This window comes from Strongylocentrotus purpuratus, unplaced genomic scaffold (genome assembly GCF_000002235.5).
Source record: "Strongylocentrotus purpuratus isolate Spur 01 unplaced genomic scaffold, Spur_5.0 spur5_scaffold_3, whole genome shotgun sequence".
Lineage (NCBI taxonomy): Eukaryota > Metazoa > Echinodermata > Echinoidea > Camarodonta > Strongylocentrotidae > Strongylocentrotus > Strongylocentrotus purpuratus.
This window is the reverse complement of record NW_022145609.1, coordinates 39,064,685-39,079,436: the sequence shown is the minus strand read 5'-3', so window position 1 is coordinate 39,079,436 and position 14,752 is coordinate 39,064,685. Positions and strand designations below refer to the sequence as shown.

Genomic DNA, 14,752 nt, shown 5'->3' with positions numbered 1-14,752 from the left:
ATGACCCGCCATTGTTGCCCAAGTGGCAACTAAAAGATCTTACTGTACTTCTTATTTAATGTTAAATATGTGTATTTTGCTGTATGTGACCACTAAAAGTTCAATTTGGCAATTGTGTAGTTCACAAACTGGCAACCATAATGAAAATTTTAGGCAAGAGCACTAATATCTTCTACACAAATTTTTTTCTAGATGCACATTTCCCACACAGTATATTAGGTGAGGGATCGAATGAATAGTCTAGTCAAATATCGAGAGCTAACAAAATGCATGGTGCTACTTGACACGCACTTTAATCAAATGTTAAAGTTGTTATGTTTCTGGAAAAGGCAATCCTTATGAAGAAGGAAAGTAGTCATTGCTCATTTAACTTTACAATGTTGTCATTAGTGAAAAAATTGTTTGATTGAGTAGGCCTCACCAATTGGAAAAATATTATCTGGATATCGTCTGATTGATGTGAGATTTTGATTTGGGACATTATTTCCAAACTGCATGTTTAATCTTTAATAAGCTTTTTCTGGTGGGATTTTTGGGGTGCTGGATGGGTAAGGCTTGTCAGCGTGCAATAGATTTGTATGAAACATTTTTCCCATTTGAATATTGTCCAGTAAACTTTTGGAAATAACAAGACATTGTCATTTTACAGTTCGCATTGTGAATGGCTCGCGCTCGAACGAAGGAAGAGTAGAGATCCTTCATGGCGGCTCATGGGCAACGGTCTGTGACGATAACTGGGACATCGACGATGCAACGGTCGTATGCCGGCAACTGGGATTTCCATCGGCAAACTACGCGGTGGCTCGTGCAGTGTTCGGTCAGGGATCAGGTGAGATCGTGCTGGACGATGTCGAGTGTACGGGAGATGAAGCGTCGTTGATTGAATGCCAGCATGCCGGACTTGGCACCAGTAATTGCGGCCACAGTGAAGATGCAGGAGTCATATGTTCCGTTAATGGTTTGTCTTGTTTTCGTTATTGTATTTATTTATGCTGTTAATTTCTGCATGAAATTAAGGAAAAACTCATTCATTGAAATAGTTACAAATATACAAATATATACAAATATATACAAAAGTCTTTTGATAAGAATGGTAGGATTGCCGCATTCAGAGCTTGAAAATGAAAAAAAATGTTTTTAATTATCTTCAATAGATTAAATCGATTAAAGAAATGTATTCATCTTTTTTTAATACCCCGGCAACATAATAGCTTTTCAAAGCTATATAGGCCTAATACCGTATCTGAATAACTGTTTAAATCTTCAAAAATGTCCACAAGTAAATTCATCCTAGTTAGAGCATAAAAGGCAACATACTGAACACAAATTATATACTTTTTATGAGACTAAGCCATGTGTAAAATTTGTTAAAAAATGAAATTTTAGAGAGTGTTTAAAAATGATAGGGCCAAATGTACAAATTTGACAGTCTATAATAATAATACGCTAAGGCTCCGCGGGGGGCGCGACGTCTCGGCGAGCCTTTGTATTCTATTGTTTTTTAATGAGATCGCCGACCGAAGTTGGTGCGGCTATCTCCTCCTGAACCCTCCCCTCGGGGTACCCGTGCCCTGTGCCATCGTCCGCGGGAGAGTCTACTCTGTGGAATCGGCTATACTCCGCCCGAGGTCCTCCTCCGTGTCGACGTCCAGGGCGAAAACAGACGCGATATGCATAATGCAGGATATGCGTGACGACAGAGATACCTCATGGATATTCAACATGACATCCGTAGACACACGACCGATGACTGTCCACTCACATTAAGTTGCGTATTAAATGCACGACGCACAGGGTCGGGCTTACCCGAGTAAAGCATCTTTCTATAGGATATCCATTGTATACTAGCTGCACGAGCCACAGAGATACACACGAAGCTTCCCGTCCACGTCCAAACTTAGGGACCTATTTCCATCATTATTGCCGCGATTTTTATATAGGTGTCGTGAATGGAGGTATGAAATGAAAGCTTATTTTGTGATTATTACGGCCATGCTACTAAATTTTGATTATCATTTTCTAAAGGAAAGTTTTCACAAGAAAACCATTGGACTGACAATTCAGTCGCAAGCTGCCTTCAGTCAGTGCAGTGCTGCTGTGCAGTGTGTGTGAGCTGCAATTTAACTCCAGCAAGCTCCAACACCGGCTCCGCGCACCGCAGGCGTCCGAGGCCTGCGGCGCCGGTGTTCGAGCTTTCTGGAGTTACACTGTGTGTGTGTGTGTGTGAGTTCAGCTGAGCTGAGCTCGAGTCGAAGAGATTTGACACTTTGAAATTGTTATCTGTTGGTTTGCATCATTATTGCCGCGATTTCAATATAGTTTCGTGAATAGATTTACGAAACCTGATCTTAGAATTAGTAAAAGTATTACTAATGTTTACGTTTTTAAACGACTGTCTGATTTTCTTGTGAAAATTTTACTTTGAAAAATGATTATCGAAATTCATGGTCAGAAATAATCACAATCTAGGGTCTATTATGTTACAGTTCTTGCTTCAAATCAATGCATGAAAACTTAGTTATTGAACTAGAAAAATGTTTTTTTTTTAAATAGGCAATTATGAAGTATAGGAAGCCTGAAACCTGTCCTGAGCCTACTAAACAAATCTCAACAAAGTGTAGGCCTATCCTTTTATGAATTAATGAAAAAGTAGCCCCAGAAAAAAGAGCCCCCGAAAGTTGGAAAAAGTAGTCCCCGAAAATTTCCCAAAAATTTGAAATGGAGCCCCCGAAATGAAAAACTTAATTTTTTGCCTGCGCCCCCCTCTAGAATCCCTCGGATTTCCGCGGGTCCTGAGTTGAGTGTATATATAATATAGGCGTGGGGTCCACGGGTTTCAAGGGGCCATAAAAACCCCAAAAGCTCGGGGGTTACGTTCTTCAAAGTTGGGGGGGGGGTGTGGGAGATCGAGATCAGATCGCAGCGAGTTGAGTGTATATATAATATAGGCGTGGGGTCCACGGGTTTCAAGAGTCCATAAACCCCCGAAAGCTCGGGGGGTTTAGGTGTTTAATTAGGGTCAGATGAGCATATTTTTAATACTTTATTTGTGACACTTGCGGGTCACTAATTGGCGTGGGGTCAATACGTAGAGTTGCGTAGTGTTGCGTACAAACTACGCTGGCCTACGTTACTATATGCTGAGGAACGAAAAGGGGTACGCAAGATGAAAGAAAACAATTCAACATGTTTAATTTTTTTTGCGTACTTTCGGCGTAGAAACTTGACGCAGAAAGCAGCCTTTTTTACGCAACACTACGCTACATGCCTACGCAACAGTACGCTACCCTACGCCAGATCGACAAAGCAGTAAAAGCTTTCCACACAGTAAGCAACCATAAGCAAACCTGTACGCCAGCCTACGCATAACCTACGTTATACGCAGGGACTATTTTCCCATTAATACGCAGCCTAATTTCTGCATAGTCGGTACGCCACACTACGGAACTCTACGCAGTTCCAGTGGCTTAAAGAATAATTACCGGTACAGTTGGATCGTTTTTTTAATTTTTATATAAGGCCAAATTTAAAAAAAAACATTTTTAGCATCCTGTTTTTTCGAAAAATGGGAAGGAGGAGGCCCTTTTTTTTTTTCTTTCAAAATGGCCGCTCCGTACATTTTCCCTGACATTCAGGCTATTTTTCAAGATGGCGGCCGACAATTTTTTTTTTTCTTATTTAAAATCAGAAATACATTTTAGCAGTGCTTTTCATGTTTTTTTTCTTTCAAAAAAAAAAAAAATAAATAAAAAAAAAAATTAAAAAAAAATAAAAAAAAAAATAGGAGGCGGCCCCCCAAAAAGGAAGCAGGCGGGGACGCTGTTTTTTTTTCTTTCAAAAAAAAAAAATAGGAGGCGGCCCCCAAAAAGGAAGCGGGCGGGGACGCTTAACATGTATATTTTTTTAATGGCCTGAATGGCAAATAAAGTTCTTGGTGGTTTTAATTTAGACAGTCTCTATATATCTATTTACACCCCCCCCCCCGCCCACCTCTAGAATCCCGCGGATTTCCGCGGGTCCTGCTAGTGTCATAATATTGTTCATCTTTTCAGTGCGTCTTGCCGACGGGAATTCCCCTGCAGAGGGGAGGGTGGAGGTGTACTTTGATGGCCAATGGGGTACGGTCTGCGATGATAATTGGGGCCTCCAAAATGGTCATGTGATCTGCCGAGCTGTGGGTTTTGGGGAAGCCATCGCTGTGACAGACAGGGCAAGGTAATGTACGGCTAAGTTTAACCCCAAGAGGGCCTGTTTATTTTGGTGCTCTCTCAGCCGAAGTTGGGTAGATTCCACCCGGCCTTCCAGAATTTTGGCTTTGGAGCGACAAAACATTCTGAAACCTAGTATAAGGATAGAGTATCTCATAAAGAATAAACTCATGAAGTTTCATATTTATGTTTCAAATACTTTTTGAATCTTTGCTAATTGACTATTAGTCACTGTTCACATATCCTGAAATTGACCAATTAATCATAAAGTTCTATATTACAGGGACCAGGGGCCGTATTCTGAACCCTGTGTTATCTCTAATATTGTTGTATCTTTGAAGATAAGATAAAGTTGGTATTCTGAACATTGTTGTAACTTTTGTGTCATCTTTTGTTGTATCTTTTCTCTCATCTTATTGGCCGCGCCTGCACTCATACTTTGGTGCGCTTGTAATTGTGCGTATTATTAATAAAGTGGCATATAATCCTCATTTGCATATGCGCATGGGAGATAATATGTCAAGATAATTGGTATTCTGAAAGCTGTTGTATCCTTTATCTTATCTTATCTTGCATGGTATTTACAACAATATTTACAACAGGTAGGGGGTTGTTGTATCTTTCGTGGTGACATAATGGCGGCAATATTTTTTGCCCAGAACCAACTTCGTGCCAATAGACGAGTTAGAAGAAGATTGTGTGTTGACCGGAAACATCACAGATGAGAACTTTCTAAGATATTACATGCTAGGATATGACGATTTTAATGCTCTCATCTTAACCAATATAGTGAAAGCGTGATTTGTCTTCATGATCCACATTCAACAGCGCATAATGATGACGGGCGTAATAAGTGTTCAAATAACTAATTACGCCCAACCTTAGTATACGCTAGGCGCATCTTCAGATATGGCATAAAGTATTCCTATTGGTTGACCTACTTATCATGCTTATATAAAATAGATTTTGATTGGTAGGGTCCATAAAAATGGGCGTGTCATCAATGGTCAAAGATAAGATAGAGGCGGTCCTTCAAGAGATAACACAGGGATAAAACAATGTTCAGAATACTAACTTACAACAATATTAGTGCTGTGTTATCTCTGGAAGATACAACAAAAGATAACACAAAACTTACAACAATGTTCAGAATACCGCCCCAGGTGTGGCAGTAACTAATGTTGAGACTGTGTTGGCTTTCGCTTTGGCTTTCTGCAGATTTGGACGCGGTCAAGGACCCATCTATTTGGACAACATCAACTGCACAGGATCAGAGACGAGTCTGTTGAACTGTTCTCATTTTGGGCTGGGTACTCATGATTGTGACCATTCGGAGGATGCAGGGGTCATCTGCTCCCAGCCAGGTTAGTATTGAACAGTGAAACCTGTATATAAAGACCACTTAACCCTATTTTAACTGGGCTATTACAGACCAGGTTTAACTAAGATCTCGGCCGTTTCACTGCCGATCGCCGTGAAAATTTGCATACATGTCAAGTGAAGTGTATTGAATACTATGGTAATTTCAATTTCATTTGCAGATTTATGGTAATTTATGCAAATAAGGTCACAAAATTCACATTTTTGCCCATAAATCATACATTATTCATATTTAAGCATTCTTTTTCACTACATATATTTGTTAGACCATTTGGAATAATAATATTACACAAAAAATTGAAAGAGCCACTTTATTCCTTACAGTATGTTATCTCTTGTTTCGATAATTTCTTATGTATTTCATTGTTTTTTAACTTTTGTTTTGTTGTTTTATTTCATTTATAACTACAATTCAACTATTTTGACCCCAAAACGAACACCTAAACCTCAAACAAGACTAAATAACCAATGTTTTATCTCTTTTTAGGAAAATAAGATTTCCATATGTTTTGTACACAAATCACAAAAATGAGCGATTTTCGGGCTGACATTCAAAGACAAAAGGTCCCGTGACTATGTAACTATACATCCGATTTTCGAGAAAATCGTTTTAAAACATGCGTAAGACTCGAAAGAAAAAACTCATGAAAGGAAAATCTGCCGCAGTTTGGGAGTAGTCGCGAAATTTCTACAGGGGGGGTCAAATTGACCCCCCCCCCCAGTTAACATAGGGTTAACCGAGACAAAAAAGTGGTCTTTACAGACAGGTGCTCTTTATGAGCAGGTTCTAAGGGGGCAAGCACATTAGTTGAAAACATTTATGCCAAATATTACATGTAATTATTATCTATGCTCACCATTGACCTAAGGTACGCCTCTTATAGCACAAAAGTTTCAGTATGTTCTTCCAGTTCTTATCGTATTATGAAGAATACCATCTCGACATATTGTTTCCAAAATTAGATACGATCCGTCTGGTCGGTGGTCGCTCCAAATACGAAGGACGAGTTGAAATATTGCAAAACGGCGCCTGGGGAACCGTGTGTGACGATCAATGGGACGTGCATGACGCTGCGGTCGCGTGTCGAGAACTGGGATACGCCACAACACTGGAAGCTACATCACAGGCGAGTTTCGGGCAAGGCACAGGTGCGATCCTACTTGATGACCTACGGTGCAGTGGAAGGGAAATTCGGCTTGTGGATTGCCCCCATAACGGGCTGGGCCAACATAACTGCCAGCATCTAGAAGACGCGGGAGTGGTCTGCCAAGATGTCAGTAAGTATGATGACAGTAATGATAATATTCCAGATTTGTCGACAACTTCCAAAGAATTCATCTTCAATACGGCTATTGGGGTAAAAACAAGCCAGTAGAGTTTCAAGTTTGTCAGCAAGGGTTATACAAATTCTCAACACTTTCTAGAAAAAAAAATCCCAGCTGCCTAGAATCACACTATATTGACCAACAGAACGGTCACCAAACTGATGGAAATGATTGTTCTTTTAATTAATTTGATATGACTGAATTAAAGGTGCTCTTGATGCTCAAATATATTTTATACATGCATGGTTAGTGGATGACTTTTCATCTCCTCGACGTTGCTGCTTATGTATCATTCATTATGCTTATAGATTGTGGTCGGTCTTTCCATATTAAAAAGCACATTGAATTCCCATTAGAACTAGAAGTAATATTCTTATTTCTTATTTGTGTGCAAAGCTAGATGGAAATTGCATGTACTATGATTTGGACAATTAAAGATTGCAAGTGTATGTATGTGTCATTAGATAAAAAGAGCACAGATTGTTGAAAAGTTTAGGATATGGAAAATGGACTGTAATCTGCAAAGGTGAGTGAAACACTTATAGACTATGCATGGAGAGGTAAAGGGGATTATGACCTTAAATTTTCACAGATGTCATTACATATTTTCTGCAGAATGTGGGGAGAAGAAATAACGTTGATATCTAATTTTCCTGAGAAATTTAACAATTTACAATGATGTCTCAAAGACTCAAACCCAAACGCTTTGTATCTGTTTTATATAAATTTTTGTATTATTATTATCATTGAACCTACAGTTGAGCTGAGACTTGTGGATGGACGAACCCCAAACGCTGGTAGAGTGGAACTGAGGTATCAGGGTCAGTGGGGGACGGTGTGCGACGATGGATGGGACGTGAGGGATGCCGCTGTGGTGTGCCGGGAGCTCGGCTTCCCAAGGGCGATAGCCGCAAACAACCGGGCCTTCTATGGGCCCGGCATCGGTACCGTGCTCCTATCAGACATTTCTTGTGGAGGTCAGGAAGCAACCCTTTTCAGCTGCCCCAACTCGGGCGTTGGTCTGAACAGCTGTAACCATGGTGAAGATGCAGGAGTCGTCTGTATGCCAAAAGGTAATAGTGTCTTTCGAATGAATGATCAGAAATGTCCAGTTTGTACACGGCATAATCTTCATGCCAGTGTTACAAATTTAATTGAGTTGGTTTGTGAATTAACAAAGATTGGACAACAGTTAATTGGTTAAAAAATACAAGCTCTTGCCTTGTTTTATTTGACCCACATCGAGATTAGCATCTGTCTTTTGAAGAGGTAAAATTAAAACTCTTTAAAATAAATTGGTAATGTTTGTAGCTGTTCATTTGATGCAAATTTTAAACACTGTTCTAGACTAAGACGGGTAATCATCTTTGTTTTTCTTGAAATAAGACTTGATGTGTGGATTTATGTTGATTGACATAGAGGATGATCTTATAGGTGACTCTGCATTTGCTCAGGGCTTTGTTTTGTGAAAAGGTTAGGTTAGGGCTGAGATTGCAGTAGGGGTTTATGTTGGTGTTAGGTTTTAAACGTAAGGTTACTTTAGGTAAGGTATAGCATTTGTTTCAGGGTGGAAATTAAGACTTTAGTTAATGAAGGAAACTGACCTCTGAGCCATTGTTGCAGGAGAGAAAGTTGTAGAACTGTCTTTGTCACTTGCACAACTTCATTCATGCCACTGCATGCTTATCAACAATCACTGATTGAATATTGTCGCACCCCGACATCCCCCTTCTGACGATACCCCTGTCAACAAAGAATAATCTGTTGCTTTCTTGCAGTACGTCTGAGCGGTAGCAACAACCCCAACGAGGGTCTAGTAGAAGTCTTCATGAACGGACTGTGGGGCACAGTGTGTGATGATGCTTGGGATATTGATGATGCGGAGGTCGTCTGCAGACAGCTTGGCTTCGAAGGAGCTGTCGAACAGGCTCCCACAAAGGTGACAAATCAATTACATTGGTGGTGGGAGGGGTTAGGGGCAGTTTTCACTAACGTCCTTTGGCAAGACATTAATCTTTAATTACCACACTCGACCCAGGTGAGGTAAATGGGTACCTGGTAGGATGATTCCTTGAAATGCAGTGAGCGCTGTTATCGGTAGCCAAAGCTAAAACTAGGGTAATAATTTCTGAAGCACTTTGGAAGAGCGTAGAGACTAAGTATTATGCGCTATACAAGAACGGACTATTATTATTATCATTATTTCGCAATAATTATGGTATCAACTGACTATCCTTTGAACAAAGATTCACTGAACTTGTTGAACTTTTGCTCAGAGAAAAGATAGAAGGAAGGTTGGGAACACCTGAAATCAAATATATAGATATATACAAGTAACAGAAGGAAAAGCTAGTGAAATTATAGCAGGCTCTGATTACCTACTGCACAAATCATGGACAGGATAAATTGAATGTATGTAATTGTATGATAAAATGTTCCCCCCCCCCTCCTTCCCTAGGGAGGAATGACCCTCCTGTTAAGTACCAAGAAGAAACCTTTTTAAGTTTTTTTTTTTTTTTTTTTTTGGGGGGGTACCATTGTTTTATTCTAATGTAATTATATTCATATAGTCGCAATACACCCATTTATGTCACAAACTTTTTCTAAAAGTACATGTATTTTCAACTAATTGTTGAACTACTCTATGTCAAGAATATATTTGTTTTTAAGCATTTTTTTTGCCTTTTTTATTTTTTATTGTACCTTATTTATTAAGTAATTTATTTATTTATTGGTCTATAAAAACTGACCAGCAGCACATTGGCTGACAGGGTCAGTTTACAGCTAGAATATAAAACAATGATATCCTAATCATAAAATATACAACAGAAATATAGTATGAACAAAATGAAAAATACAAAGAATTATACTTGCATCAGTAGGCCCACACACGTGATATCAAAGATAATTGTATATGTGTCTTGAGTCTTCGGAATTGTACCACGCTCATATGTCATAAATAAAACAAACTGGATATCTCAATTTCTTGTCAGGATCGCTTTGGACCAGGATCTGGCCCCATTCACATGTCTGACGTACGATGCTCTGGCCATGAGAGTGAACTATCTGAATGCTATCACAGCGTGCTAGGTCAACACTCCTGTGGTCATCAGAACGATGCGGGTGTTGTCTGCTCTGTTCCAGGTATACACAGGTGGAGACCAACTCAAAGTCCCACATATTTGATTTATTTTGTTGTCATAAGTGTATCTGGGAAGGCATAGCATCTTAACGGGATCGTTTAACAGTGTTAAATCTAAGATGCACGCCCTTACGTGTTATCAGTGTCTGTGATATGGAGTTATGTTGAAGCCCTAAAGAATTGTACTTCAAAATGATCAAGTAGTGCCTCAAAAAATGAAAAATCCTTTGAGTGACCGGTTTTACTATACCGGTACTCGTTTTCCCCAATAGACTGTAGTGTTATGAAATCCTACCGCTGCCACCATGAAAAGAGAAGGAAACAAAAGCAATATACTAGAAAATATAGAATGGGATGCAATGTGTAGGGCTCCTTGACTTTGTTGCTCTTGTGGACCCTTTAAAAGATAGCTGAAGGCACACAGCAACGTTGGTCTCATGAACCCTCAAAAAAAGTTGACCATTGTTGGTCTTGTGGGCCATCTGGCATGTGGTCTATAAATAATAATAAAAACAGTGTTTATAAAGCGCTTACCATCGAAGTAAAGGCATTCTGTGACATTGCTTCTATTGAGTAGATTTTTCAAGTTTGGTCAAATAACAGACTGCCTTCCTAACAAAGCTGTTTCTTTCTCATTAATTACATAGTTCGTCTAGTCAATGGTCAAATGCCAAACGAAGGTCGTCTGGAGATATTTACCAACGGTTTCTGGGGGACAGTGTGCGACAGAGGATGGGACACTAAAGATGCTGCGGTGGTCTGCAGAGAACTTGGCTTTGGACCCGCCATCGAGGCCACGAGTGGGGCAAGGTTCGGCCAAGGCACCGGTGCCATAGCACTGAGCAACGTCCAGTGTGATGGTATGAATACATATAGGGATGTGACATAATAGACTGAATCAACTTTAGGGGAATTCTGTTGTTAAAACGCTGTTCGACTATTTAATGAAATGTGAAATGTTGAGAGATTGTAAAAGCGACACAAGAGTAGACTTTGGTAAGGGAATATTGTTTTATGTTTTGAATAAGGTATGATCACCTTGATGTATTTTGTAGGGATAAGACATTATTGGCAAGTGACTGTATGTTGTATATGAATGGTATTAAAAAATGTAATACACTGCTTCATACATCAAGTATCAAGATCAATTATCTTATCATAAAGTTATAAAAGTTTTAATGTTTTAATGATTTCAGATCTAATGAAGATTAGATTATATATCCAAGTATTGGTATTGGCTGTTTTCTGTATCTTGATAATTATGAGGACGCCATTAATATAATTTCTTTCTCTGTTAACATCTTAGGATAGGCTTATCGATTTTGCAAGACTATCCTATTTCCCTTGATACAATTTTCTTTCTCTTTTACTTTCTTTCTCTGCTAGAATCTGAAGATAGGCTTATTGATTGTGCTCATGAGACTCTTGGAGTTCACAATTGCAACCATGAAATGGATGCGGGTGTTGTGTGCAGAGGACCAGGTCAGTATATTTTACACATCAAATTTTTGTTTCTTTTTTCTATTTTTATGCACTTGTTCAATTTTTTCCACATACCTTTGTCCTTTATCCTAGGTCACAATTATTTAAAATCTGCATACTGAAAAATCGAAGGCCAATGTGTTTATATCTTTGGGCAAGGTAAATCAGCAGTTGGGAGTATTTTTCCTGTAAAATTAAATCTTTCCGAAAAGAGATCTTTCCAAAAGAAATATTGTAGCATCTTACAACATGATGTGACAAACAAATGTATTTGATTTAATCTGTTCTGTTCTTAAAAAGTAATTAAAAAATTAATTCTATCATACTTCATTTGTCATTACCATCATCATCATTATTATCATCATTATCACCATGACCATCCTCATTAATATAATTACATAACTCATTGTTATCAATAGTCCTCATTCAACATCCTCATTATCCCCATTTCATTACCGTGAGTTTCAAATCATGCATTTCAAGTATTAATATTTATTTTAATGGCATGTCAATCTCCTATCACAGAGGCCATTCGCCTTGTCAACAACCAGGACTTGGACCAGAACAAGGGCCGTCTTGAGATCTTCCATGCTGGAGCCTGGGGCACCGTCTGTGACGATGAGTTTGACATACTTGACGCGATTGTCGCTTGCCGCCAGATGGGTTTCCTGATGGCGCTATCGGTGGTCCCGGCAGCATACTACGGAGACGGGGCTGGCCCTATTCATCTTGACAACATGCGGTGTACAGGCGGGGAAAATAATCTTATGGAGTGCCCACGGGGCAATGCCCGGGCAGAGCATGATTGTCAGCATTCTGAAGACGTCGGTATCGTCTGCTTTGCTGGAAGTACGTAAAAGACTATCTCAAATAATTTCTCCCGCTCATCCCTCTTTTTTCCATCAGCATTTCGATGCATCCTGCTGATTTCGGGTTAATCAGTTACAAAAGTCTAAATTTTTACTTTTTTTTTGGGGGGGGGGGGGGGGCACAGTGCTTACTTTAATAAGTTGCACCATGCTCGATAAGGGGACAAATAGTCACTTCCATTCAATTTGTCTTTGCTCTTCAGGTGATGTCAGATTACAGGATGGCCAGCACCATTACCAGGGCCGTGTAGAGATCATGATCGATAACGAGTGGGGAACTGTCTGTGATAAGTCCTTCGACATCAACGATGCTTCCGTGGTTTGCCGACAGGTCGGATACCCTGGTGCGGTTGAAGTTGTTCCAAAGGTATATACATCTTTCAAGTTATAGTCAAAGTGATATCCCTGTCATTTGGACCTTATGCCAGCATTTATTGCTTAACTTATTCTTAAGAATTACATTTTGTGGTATTAAACATAAAAATGTCCTAAATTCCTATTTCAAGTGAAGTACTGAGCGTTAAATATTGAGCTATTTTTGTCAGGACATCTTTTTGTCTTGGGGAATTTTTTCATATTCTAGACGATATGTTGTCATGCTGTAACTGCTTTCTAGCAATTTTCTGCATTTATTTAATACAAGAGCAATTGAATAGCCATTTTGTGGCTATTCTTTGTGTTGTAGACACTCATAATCAATAACATTAAACTTTTTAATTCACATTTTGAATAAATTTGTTTGTAAACAAATCAAGGACAGTGGCTGTAGAATGGAATATCTTAGGTGTCCCTGTTAAGTTTAAAGTTATAAAGATATCCACTTTGAGGAGATGTTCACTTGTTATGTGACCATATGCCTTCCTCTAAATGATATTCCAGCAGTACCTCAAAACGATTTGATACAACAAGAGATATCTATCTCTGTATTATTGTAGGCTGGCTTTGGGAATGGCACTGGACCGATTCACGCTGGCTACCTGGAGTGCACAGGTGATGAGAGTGATCTTACCGATTGTAGGACGGGAAGCGCCACCATTGGCGACTGCTTGCACAGTGATGACGTTGGTGTGATTTGCCAATCACCAGGTTTGACTGAGTGTTGTATTTTTTTTTTTTTTAATATTTTCACTTGCGGTCCAGAGCACCCTTATCAGCAAATATGTTATTTTTTTGTAGGAGTCCTTATATTTGTCATGCATAGCAATGAAGCCATTAGGTGGTTATTAATTCCTGCATTTTGATACGTATTAAAATGCTCTGTATATTTGACTGACTTTAAAGGTAAAGACCAGTTTTGGAAATGTCTTTCTCTCGAAAAATAAAATAGAAACTCTTATTACAAATCCTGTTAAAAAATATATGTTTTTGACTTTTAAATACGTGATGATACAAATTTTGCCAGGAAACCGCTTACTTATTGATATATATCTTTCTGTGTACAGTGCTTAATTGTAACTTGACCAAGATTGGGACAAATTTCTCATCATTTTGATGATTCCAGAACCTTGCAGTACACACCAATACTTATATGCTAGATGATCAACCTTTTGTGATCGATTCCACAACGTTTCTGTCACAATGCAATCGCATGACCAGAACTGATCTTTATCTTTAAACAAGGCCGGGGTAGTTTCAATTCCTTTTCCAACAGTAACTGTTTATTGGTATTAAACAGTTTGTAATTGCACACTTATAGGGATACTTAGATCTGTGTGGGCAAGGCAAATTAGAACTTGAAAGCAAACATGGAATTCAGTACTTGTATATCTGATTGACTCAACCTGAAACAAAATATAAAAGCAACCCAATGCAAAAGTTCAGCCACTATAAACAACAACATGGCAATATCAACAGTGATTCGTCAAAAACAGGTTAAGTGACCTTATCGATTTCTTCTACCAATGTCTCTCCAAGTGCTTTGATCTTAGGCAACTGCTTCATTTCTATGTAACTTACCACTAAAACAGCTATTCATATATTTTCCATGTTAAATTTATTTCCAGGGGCATACAACAGGAACAGAACCAATGATTTAACAAAGTTATTCTACATTAGTTTGTTAGAGGTGTCAAAGTTGAGTGGTGTAAACACTTGACCTGAGATGCGAAGGTCGTGGGTTTGAACCCCAGGGCAGCATCAGTGTCCTTTGGCAAGACATTATTACTCTACATTTGCCACTCTCCACTCAGATGTTAAATGAGCACCGAAAATCAGCAGATTAGTAGAGCCAGGGTAATAGTGGAGCACGGTGAGCACCTTTCATGGTGCCTATGTGCACTCTTAAGATGTCCATTATTCTATTCTATAATAATGGACATATTACGTCTATAAATTTGAAGATATAT

At 39.0% G+C, this 14,752-nt stretch overlaps 1 protein-coding gene across 1 annotated transcript in view; it reads left to right on the top strand.

The window, feature by feature from the left end:
- Window positions 1–14,752, top strand: part of SRCR12 (scavenger receptor cysteine-rich protein type 12) — a 35,508-nt gene that overhangs the window by 17,370 nt on the left and 3,386 nt on the right. The window contains 12 exon segments of the mRNA NM_214597.1: window positions 650–958; window positions 4,053–4,215; window positions 5,427–5,572; window positions 6,552–6,866; window positions 7,673–7,987; window positions 8,693–8,853; window positions 9,908–10,058; window positions 10,704–10,916; window positions 11,443–11,538; window positions 12,064–12,387; window positions 12,611–12,774; window positions 13,343–13,493. Coding sequence (NP_999762.1) covers window positions 650–958; window positions 4,053–4,215; window positions 5,427–5,572; window positions 6,552–6,866; window positions 7,673–7,987; window positions 8,693–8,853; window positions 9,908–10,058; window positions 10,704–10,916; window positions 11,443–11,538; window positions 12,064–12,387; window positions 12,611–12,774; window positions 13,343–13,493 — 2,508 coding nt within the window.